The following is an 11468-nucleotide window of genomic DNA, read 5'->3' as shown; positions in this document are numbered from 1 at the left end:
ATTTTTCTAAATATTTTCTTGGCATTCTAATGCCATAGGAACCTCAATGACCCTTCTCTGGAGTCCCAAAAATTATTTTATGAATTTTTCCCCGGGTCTAGGGCTCCTAGTTGCGAGAATGGCAACTTTCCTTTGGGTTACCCATCGCTTGGGCATCGGCTCATTTGACTTGGTTGTATTTTATTTCTAAAATTTTTACTAAATTTTTCTTATTAATATTTGAGTTAATCATGGTTCCTGACTTTAGTTTAAATATTTTTCCGGACGTTCTAGCTGTCCGGACCGATACCGGTCACCGGAATAGTAGAATGTACGGAGTTGCTATCGGGAGGGTGTTACACTTCAAATCAAAATTGAAAGAGAGTAAGAAATTCAAGTAAAGATCAATGAGACACTACAATGTAAATTTCTAATTTTGAGAATCTCAATTAGTTAATTGTCTTGGCTCAAGTCTAGAAATTTCCAAAATTTTTTAGTTAATTAGTTAATTAGTGTTTTTGTTTCTACCTATTTCTTAATCAAGGGGAAGTAAAATAAAATTTCCTTTTTTTTTGATAAATGCAAAATTTGATTTTAAAAGTGTTTTTGTTGAAAATTTTATGAAATTAGCTTTCCAACTATTCAAATGAATCAAAAATCTGAGTTCAAGATAAAAAGTTATAAGTTTTTAAAGTATTTTTGCATTTCTGTCCAGAAAGAACTTCAGCAGCCAAAGTAGGGGACTTTGGCAACTGATGTCAAGTTTTCAAACATAAAGTTTTAGAGCCCTAACTTTCGGCTGTCGAACTTGAGTTTCTGTAACTCGATAAAATGAGGTTTTGGGTAGTTGAACAACTATATTTGTATTTAATGCATCTCTAAAGGTTATTTTTTTCCCAAAACTATAAATAGAGACCATTTATGACTAGAGAAAATAAATAACTAATTTTTTTAGAATTTATTAAGTTCTAAAGCTTTTCCCACTTTCTCCTTCTAGAACTTAAGCTTCCACAATTAATTCTTGAGAGCTTGTTTGTTGAGCTGTAATTTGTGAGTTCTAAGAGTGAGTTTAAAGTTGTTGAGAGTATTTATTGTAACTTGAGTATGTTAGAGCATTAAATTACTCTTGTGAGAAAAAGGATTTCGAAAAGAGTAAGGATTTGCTCTTGTCGCTTTGCAAGCAGTTTATTCTTTACCTAAAGAAGAAATATAGTGAAATTAACTCTCAAGGAGGGCCTTGAGGAGAGGATGTTGGCTTGGGATAGCCGAACCTCTATAAATCTTTGTGTTCACTATCCTACCTTTCTCTTTTCCTTGTACTTATTTTCTTTTAAACTTTCTTAGTTTCCAAAATTTTTAATTAGTATTCACCCCTCCCCACCTCTTGGGTTGCTACAAGGAATAACATATAGTTTCTTGAATGGTAGAGTTTAGAATAGATGCAGTATACAGTACCCCACATTATTTATTACATTTGCATCTCTTCTGATCTTATTAAATGTATTTTAAGTTCATAATTATATTATATCCCGTAGATAAACATAATTAACTAGTTAATGAACACAAACTAACATGATAATAATCAATGATCTTCTTCTTCTCTTTATACCCTCAACTTTAATTTAATTTTCTTTTTTAGAAATGTATTGTCAGATAGTATTTTCTTATAGTCTTTTATCAACACTTTGAAATAGTGCATATTAAATTATAAAGGCTCCATTAACATTTTGATGTCGTGATCGAGCATAAACAAAGATATTTATTATAAATTTTAGGGTGTCACACAATAAAAGGTAGAAATCTTAACTTATATTTCTCTTATTGGATACAAGCACACGGGGTAGAATGGAGGCAAAGAATATTCTTAGGGATAATTGCCACAAAATTCTGTATTTTTCAAATTTTTGCAATTCTACCCTATATTATAAAAATTGCTAATTATACCCTAAACTTTTTAACCTTTATCAATTCTACCCTACTATTAACAAAACAGTTATCTGATGCACTTGTATCATATAGGTATTTCAAGGCACTATTGCATTGTATTTCATAGCATTTAGGAGTTAATTGTATGTATTTTACTTAGTTTCATTAATTTTTATTAATTTTGTTAATCTTTGCTAATTTCATATTTTTTGTATCTTTTTAGGTGTTTTAAGGAAGATCCAAGGCATGGAAGTCAATTGCATAAGTTTGGAAAGCAAAAAAAGAAAAAAGGGCTGCTGCATAACATTACGCAAGTCGTGTAAGCACAGAGCTTAACTCGTGTAATTCCCTAGTCAAGAGAGATTGAAGATGACATGGAGAAACCACAATAAACGGGTTATGTGATAGACTCCATGTAAATCATCAAGCCCCGTGTAATCTTCTAAAAGTCAAAGACCTAGAGAGCCAAGGAGAGACGATAATACACGAGCCATGTTAATGGCCACTGTGTAAACTTTCTACCCTCATGTAACTTGCTGTCTCCCTCATCAATGAAGCCCAAATTAGTCCAGAGACTTACACGGCCCTGGGCCATATAGTGCCATACGACCATGTACTTTACAGTAGATAGACTTCTGTTTCGACTCTAATTCCCTCTCACTCATTCCGAAAAGATTTCTAAGGCTCTTGAGATTCTTGAACATGACTCTAAGGCACCTGATATAAATACTAGAAGACCAAAACATACAAAAGAGCCTTTTAGTTCAAGTTGGAGTTAGTTTTAATTTACATAGAAACCCTAGTTTTCTAAGCAACTTGGAAAGAATCTGTATCAGCATCAAGGAGAAAGACTCTTTGTTCTAGGTTCTTTTGTCATATTTCTTCAAATTATCTTATGTTACTTTATTTTAATTTCAATATGTTTGTTAAAGTCACCATGAGTGAGTAGTTTATTTAATTCTAGGATTAGGAGAGTAGCACTTTCAATGTCTGTTATGAATATATACTGAGGTTATTTAATGGATTTGAGTTTTGTTCATTGATTCAATATTTTGTGTTCTTAATGTATGCTATGCGTTGGTATCCACTTAGTCATAACATAAGATATTAGTTGAAGAACTGAAAGGTGAAATTAGTATTGGAAATCAGCATTTTAAACTTAAAAAATCTGACCTAGAGATAGGCTAAAATCCTTTATGGAATCTCATAATTAATCAAAGAGTTTAAAGCATTTTAATTAAGATTGATAGCCATGAAAGTAGGATTCATGTTAATTAAAATACACCTTAGGTGCCTTAAGAGGGGACTTAAGATATCTTAGGACTAATTTCCATCAAAATAATAATTCTCAATCTATTAATAGGCAAAGTTAAGTCCATAATAAGATTGAAGTGTGAAATCTTAATTCTAAAATTGTTTAGTCAATTGATTTCTATTTTAAGTTCATAGCTTTATCTTCCTTTAATTCTCAACATCTGTAATGGTAGTTTAAAACTAATCTCTCAGCACATTTGCTAGTTTAAACAGTCAAAATTACTATTTAGCTTGGTACTTACACCTATAAATTCCTCGTGGAAAGATACTCTACTCACTACTGTATTACTTGTTCGCGATCCGTGCATTTGCAGGGTTGTAAACTAGCAAACATTATCTCACTAATAGAGACACCAACTAGCCACCACATCAGCTATCTCATCATACCAATGATAGGGTATAATTGGTAAAAGTTGAAAAGTGTATGGTTAATTGGTAATTTAATTATTATAGGATATAATTACAAAAAATTGAAAGTACATGTTTTTTAGCAATTTATTCTAAAATTATTAACATTAAAATATAAAATATAAATGATTAATTATAAATATAATTTATGTAGATAATTTTCATAGGTATTTTATACGTTGTCATCCCTAGTATAAACTAAAGACTAAAAAATAATTTTTCTTTAAATATTTACTATAAAAATTATATGTAATTAATTAAAATATATAGAACAACAATAACAACTAAGCTGCTAAAACTAGTTAAAATTAGTTATATTAATTATTTTTTGCCATTCAATTATGTTTGAAACCAATTTCGTATCAATATTTAAAGGTTATAAATTTTTTTTTATTGCTTCCTTTCATCTCATTTTAGGTATTTTCATTTTCATTTCTTTCACCACTATTTTATCATATTTTAGTGTTGAATTATTTTTAGGTCAAACAAATTAATTCAAATCAAATAATTAACTCTCAATTTTAAAAGTAATTTGAAATTTTGTATAAACTAAAATGGATTGTGAAAAATTGCCAAAAAAACCTTATATTTATAAAATTTTACAATTTACCCATACTAAAAAAATTACCAATTAAACCGTGTACTTTTTAACTCTTACCAATTGTATCCTACCGTAGCGTGACATGACATCTAATGAGGCATCCCTATGGCATATGACGTGGCTATCCGCTAGTGAGATAACGGTTTGGTTAATGGTATAATAAAATTAGTAAGAGTTAAAAAGTTTAGGATTTTATTGGTAATTTTTATAGTATGGGATAGAATTACAAAAATTTGAAAAGTATAAGATTTTTTTTGACAATTAACCCATACTCTTATTGGGTTTATTATTTATGTGGCAGGTTTAATATTTAATTGCTTTTATTATTTTTTGAATTGATTATGTAAATATAAATATATATATATATATATATATATATATATATATATATATATATATATTATGTTTTCGAAAAAAAAAATGCTATTCTTATATAAATAAAAGTTGATGAGTTTAATAGGTAGGTCCAACAAAGTATTGAAATCTAATAAAGTTCTAAAATAAAATTTAGAAGTATAAATTATGTGCAAAACTTAAAGATACATAAGAATATAGCTTTAATTAGATCAATATATGCATACAAACTTCTAAAGCTCAAACATAATCTTAAAAATAGGCAAAGCCAGGGGCCTGAATCATGTGCGATATAAATAGTCTCCGATTACTAATATAATGAGATTTAGGTCATTGGGAATTGAAGGTTGTGTGGTGTGTGTCACTTTCGGATCGCACACGCTACAATAACACCATAAAAACAGGTTTTATGGAGAAGACTAATATCAGAAGAGACCCGATTTTGGAAGCGAATGAAGAGTTGGTGAGAGAGATAGGGACCGAGGTGAGCCTCAATAAGGGGCCCCAGAGTTGCACGTAGTAAGTTGGCTTTGGCTTTACCAAAGGAAATGGGATCTATCATCCACTGCTTTTGCTTCTCCTGTGAATGCTCCACTATTCTGCTGTATTCCATTCTTTCTATCTCAAACCCACCACATCTTCTTATTGCCCTCTCCACCTCCTCCGTGCTTCTCATGTATGCCGGAATGTTGAATCCATCTCTCGTCTCTTCATCAATCATACCCTGCATATGTTGCCTATTAGACACTTAATTCCAACCTCAAATCATCTTTCTTTTTCATTTCCCCTAAAACTGTGCTTGTGCATACTGTGGTGTTATATGCTATATCTTTCTGATGTCTTTGGCGTGTGGAGTTAATCTTTCGAGATCCCACATAGCTTGAGAATTGGGTGCGTATGGGATGTATAACTTAATATGCCTTGACAAAATCATGACCATGGTATTGTCAACGGGTGTGTGCTGTCGTTGTTCTTGAAAAAAAAACATATGTAATGTACCTCATTTATAAGGTCCTGCCATGCCTGATCCATGGAAGTGGTGAAAGGATGCTTAGCTCTTGAGTCTGGATCACTTAACTGATTATCAGGCTGTTGAGACGCAGGCCTCCCTCCCATTAGTAAAAACAACATTCCTCCTTGCACGATTTCTTCTTTCCTGCATTTCAGAAAGTCCTCCAAGTCTTTCTCTGATTGCTTCGCGTATGCTTCGACTACTTCCTTCTTTGCTCCATCAATCCACACTCTTCCTTTGTTCCAGGCTGCTGATCTCTTATCTAAAACACCATCTGGTATCTGATCCATTCATTGGGTTAATTATATGTCCATAACTATATATGCAACCAGCTAGTATGCTCGCAAAGAGACCTAACTGATTAATATCAATGGAATAGTAAACTGCATGAAATCAGGAGATAATCATATAATTGTTCAAATAGATATAGATGTATGTATCACATTGATATATATTGTACCTGAGAAAGCCAGTGTAAGGCGCTCAAGCTAACCGCGACATGAAGCTTTCTTCTAGGAAAGAGACGACCATAAAAGGATCCAGGGACACCAGCAGCATAATACTGCTTTCTTTTGTTGTCAGATAAGATACCAATATTACTCAATGACCGAAACAATGAATTAAAATCGTTGGATGGGAGATCAGAAAAGAACGCCTCAAATTCAGGCTCGAAACCACACTGGTTAATGTAACGCCGTCTCAAGGCTTCCACAACCATATCTAATGTGGCTAAAGTATTGTACCCAGTTGCACAACCCAAGTCTGCTACCCTTAGAGACTCAGCTTCTTCCTCGTTCCTGAAGAAAATTTTCATGGATTCAATAGTTGTTAGTAGCAGCGGCCTACATAAGCTGATTGCAGATGCAGGTGCTTCTGAGTTCTTTGCATAGCTACTATCGTCATCTCCGCCTTGCATACACAGTACTCTGTGAAGACCTCCTCCTCTTGCTACGTTGGACTTCTTAAAGCAGCTATTGGGATCTTGAGATGAATTCATCTGCCCTTCTTTGGAAAGAGATTCACTTGTATTCTCAAGAAATTAACAGAGAAAAATAAGAATCTGCTAGCTAGCTAGCTAGCCAGCTAATTAGCTATTGTGTTGCCCACATGGGAATCAACAGAAGGCAGCAGATGATAAAGATCCCACAAAAGGCAACCAGAAACTAAAAGTAGGAGAGATTTCGGGAGTTATCAGCTTTCGTACGCAGAGACTGCCTACCGTTTATGATTATTGTCGTTAGTACCTGACAGCGGATTGCACAGGAATCATAGGAGCCGATCACGCTCATAATTATATTCTTTCTCTCCAGAATTTTTTTTTTACTCTTTTTGAACAATTAATTATATCTCCGTACTATGCATAAATAATTTATAATTTTTATTTTTAATTTAATTTTTAATTATATTTCCAATAAAATAAATTATTACAATTAAATTAATTTGAAATTAAAATTTCTTTCTTACTTAATTTAAATAAATTTTTACTTGCTATAATAATAAATTTTTAATAATTTATAGGTAATTAATTAAAATACTTATTTCATTTTTTATATACATATATTAATAGTAGTTTTTATAATTATTTCGTTAAAAATTTAATAAAAGTATTTTATTCAAAAAATAATTTAAATTTTATGAATTTTTTTTATTTTATCTCATAATGTAAATTGATATTTATTTTTTATAAGTTAAAAAAAATTAGATTAACAAGAAAATAATATTATTTTAAAAATATATAAATATATATTTTTTGTTATTGATATATTAAAAAATATTAAATTACTGATACTGTATTGAATTATTTAATTTTAATAATAATAAAAATATATAACATTATTATTGATTAAAAATAATATTCTGTTATATTATTTTTTTTTAAAATACTATATTTAAATGTAAACTTTTTTATTAATCTAATACATTTTTTATAAAATAATTTTTTGACAAAAATGATTATCACTTTACATAAATTTATAATATAAAATAATTACATTTCATAAAAATTAAAATTTTAAAATGACATTATTTTCTATTAATATAATAAATATTAAAAATACATATTATCTTTAAAAGGACAGATTTCATAATTTTAATATTGTAACTTTAATTATTTTTAATCATTTTTATTTGTAGTTAAATTTTCAATGTAATCATATTTGTAATTTATTTTTGAAATTTTACTTCTATATAAAAATATAGTTAAAAGATAATTTATGTATAAAAATATAGATGTTTAGTTAAAATTTTAAATAATTTTATTGTCAATTAATGATAATAAAATATGGAGAATCAAAATATTAATTATAATTGTATTCGATATATAATTATAATGAAATAAAATATTTAAAAGCTTAAGAAATATTAAATAAGAAATTTAAAAAAAATTATTAATTAAATATATTTAAATAAATAAATTTTGAGAAATGATAAGTGCTAACTTTTACAAGAAATAATAGAAAAATAGTACAAATCAAAAACAAATTTGAAAGTATTTAGGTGAAATGAAAATACTTGATGAGAGAGGAGTACTTGATGTGTATCAAATGTCTCATATGACATACTATATATAGATAAACAAATAAAAAATATTTAAATAAAAAATTAATTTATAATTAAATATTATTTAATTAAATAACGGTAACAAAAGTCTTTAATTTTAATTTTTATAACAGTAAAATATTTCCTAATTACTTGGCCTTTTCAATTAAATGGTCATAAGTTCGCCATAATTATAATAATTATAAGTATTTATTAATCTTAGAAAAGTAAAATAAAAAGAATATTAAATTATTAATATAAAAAATAATACATACTAGTTATAAATAAATCAAATATCTATATTTTATTTTTATAACTTTTTATATAGACTACATTTTTTCTCTTTCAAAATTTTTAATAACAATTTCATAATAAAAAGAATAGAAAATATAACAATGTAATAAAAATATTTATTAAAAATATGAAATAATTTAAGGTTAATCCAATTATACGATAGTTGATTATGAGATGATAAATTAATAGTTAATTTTTTTTAAACTAATTGTCATCAATGACCTTTCATTATCATCATCATCATCATCTTTTAAATTATTTTTTATTTTAAACTATTATTATTATTATTATTATTATTATTATTATTATTATTATCATTATTATTATTATTATTATAGAGGGTAACATATGGCAAATAATATTTTTGTATAAATGAATTTATAAAAAAATAATATAAATAATTTTTAAATATTGCATTTAATCATAAAAGGTCTTAAATTTTAAAAATTAAATTTTAAAGAAAATAATAATTTAAATCATAAATATTAAGATAGTATTGTAAATAATAATGATAATTAAAAGAAAAATAAAAAATTAAATAATAATTAGTATTTATAAAATAATATAAATAATTTTTAAATATTACATTTAATTATAAAATATCTTAATTTTAAAATAATAATAATAATTTAAATAATAAATGTTAAAGTAGTATTATAAATAATAATAATTAAAAAAGAAATAAAAAAATTAAATAATAATTAGTATAAATGATAGTATTTATTGAAGGTGACAGGTGACAAGTTTTTTAAAAACAGTGTCACGTGCTATTTCTTTGAGAATACCTTCTTGCTTTATATATATATATAGATAGAGAGAAATAAAAAAATTAAATAATAATGAATATGAAGGAGAGTATTTATTGAAGATTGTCCACGTGATAAGATTTTCGAGGAAAATGTCATGTGTTATTTCTTTAAGAATATCTCCTTATTTCGTTTATATATATTACACAAAAATGAAGTTATCCTTAAAGTAATGAGCAAAGTAAATAAAACTTAAAGTAAGCAAATTTGAATAAAATAATAACTAGATTATGCTACAACAAAGAACAATTAATGATAAAGGAGATTTCAGAGTTTAGGATTCATGCTTTAAACTGATTGGAATTCAACTTGGTTCATCCAATTTTTTAAAAACCATATGGTTTGAAGGTGGTTGATTATAAAATCTTTTGTATTTATCAAGCAAACTAAAGAGCATTTTAAGAAAAATCAAATTTCACAAATAAATTCAAAACATTACAGCATAATGCTAAAATCTTAGAGAAACTAGTTTTTTATGGTAAAATTTATAAAGGAAATGATAACACTAATAAAGGAAACATAAGAACAAACGAAAAGCTGAAAAACCCAAGTGAAGAGAGTCTAAAACTTTGAAAAACTGCAGCTGAATATTACATGGCAGCAGCTCTCCATTAGAAATGGTATCCTCTCTTTTTCTTCTTATTTTTTTTTAATCTTTTTTTCTTTACAAGTCTTCTTACTCTTTACCTCTTATAGATAAAAAAGAGAAATTGATGCTTTTGTATGGTCAGGAATCTGCCCTAGAATAGGCTAAAAAGGAATAAAGAAAATTGGGCATAGAGGTGGTGAGGTGTAAAAATTTCTAACTCAGCTTGCCTCTCATGCCATCTAACATACCCAATGTCGATTTTAGCATATTTTGACATGCCCAGTGTCATACTACATGTTTTGTGACATGCCTTATACTGGATTTAGTATACTCCATATCATACCTCAAGCAAATTTTAGTGGATTTGATTTCTTGAACATAATTTTTTAACTTTTTTTCACATCTTTGAACTTCTAAACCACCTTAAATCATCTCCCATTGTACTCTTGACCTTCAAATTACTATAAAACCTAATAAACATATCAAAATTCCAAAAATAAAATATAAAGTAACTAAAATTAATAATTTAACTAAAATAAAAACTAAAAATATAAAATTATTAAATTATAAAGGCAAAATAGATGTAAAACTACCATAAAATACCTATATGAAATGAGCTTATCAATTAAAAATTGAATAATTATATATCTATTCAAATCTAATTAAAATTTCATTTCTCAAATGACTAATTATTAATGATTTTCCTCTAAACATTCTTTTATAAGAATGTAACAATATAATATTTTTATAATATAATTGCATATAATTTAAAAGATATATCTATGACATCAGATATAATAATAAGTATGATAAAAAATTCCTCTAAAAAAAAGTTAGAAGATATTATCCTAAATAATATGCTAATATTTTATAAATAATTTTAAAAAATATAAAAAGTCATAATCATTTTTTAATTTATGAGTTTATTTTTTCTTTCTCCTGTTAATTATTTTTTCGAGATCTTCACTTCATTATTCTAAAATTGAATATTTTATACTTTTAAAGTTTTGATCAATTTTCAATCGCTAAGGAGATCTTCAAAATTTTTAAAATTTGATCAATTTTGAAATTTTTATTATTTAATAGAAAAACTATGAAAACTCTTAAAAATTGCAAGGCTAAAGAAATTAAACATTTTATTATAAATTAGCAAATTGGCGATTCTACTTAAAATAGATAAGAAATGGCTTTATATTTGTAGTAGAACTGTTTAGATAATTATATTTTTAATGATAGGTTTCTAACAAATTATGTAAGAAATTTTCAAACTTTAAGGCCAAATATGTATTTTTTAAAAAATAAAGATAAATAGCATTTAATTATTAAAATATAAAATAACTTGATTAATATTTATTTAAAATTATATGCTATGTGGTGATTTTTTAAATACCTTCATTAAATGAGATGGTATAATTTTATAATATATGTATGTATGTATATACAAACACTGTGTTGTATATGAGATAAACTGCTGTTATCTATTAATTTAAGGGGGATGCTGATTGCTTTAGAAGCTCCAAATGAACACTTCTTTTCTGCTTCAGAAAATGCTATAAAGACATGGTTATTATATATATACATATATACACACAAACGCCTAAACATCTCGTGGCTGCAGGGCTTTAAAATGGAACAATATGGATGACA

At 26.9% G+C, this 11468-nt stretch overlaps 1 protein-coding gene across 1 annotated transcript; it reads right to left on the bottom strand.

Annotated features, from left to right (window-relative positions):
• Window positions 1-4797: 4797 nt before the first annotated feature.
• Window positions 4798-6764, bottom strand: LOC110671116 (gibberellic acid methyltransferase 2-like). The gene is made up of 3 exons (XM_021833492.2): window positions 6055-6764; window positions 5582-5875; window positions 4798-5306 (listed from the first exon to the last, which is right to left on the bottom strand). The coding sequence occupies exons 1-3, from the start codon at window positions 6589-6591 to the stop codon at window positions 4944-4946; spliced, it is 1194 nt and encodes a 397-aa protein (XP_021689184.2). The 5' UTR covers window positions 6592-6764; the 3' UTR covers window positions 4798-4943.
• Between the last annotated feature and the right edge of the window lie 4704 nt (window positions 6765-11468).

Source organism: Hevea brasiliensis, chromosome 4, assembly GCF_030052815.1.
Source record: "Hevea brasiliensis isolate MT/VB/25A 57/8 chromosome 4, ASM3005281v1, whole genome shotgun sequence".
In the NCBI taxonomy this organism is placed as follows: Eukaryota; Viridiplantae; Streptophyta; class Magnoliopsida; order Malpighiales; family Euphorbiaceae; genus Hevea; species Hevea brasiliensis.
This window is presented reverse-complemented; position numbering and strand designations above follow the sequence as displayed.

Excerpts from the sequence above, each read along its gene's own strand:
- LOC110671116 (XM_021833492.2), bottom strand. The coding sequence starts at position 6,591 with ATGAATTCATCTCAAGATCCCAATAGCTGCTTTAAGAAGTCCAACGTA. Across the intron at positions 5,876-6,054 it reads CCTTACACTGGCTTTCTCAG|ATACCAGATGGTGTTTTAGA; the intron begins GTACAATATATA and ends TGAATGGATCAG. Across the intron at positions 5,307-5,581 it reads GGCAGGACCTTATAAATGAG|GGTATGATTGATGAAGAGAC; the intron begins GTACATTACATA and ends CAACATATGCAG.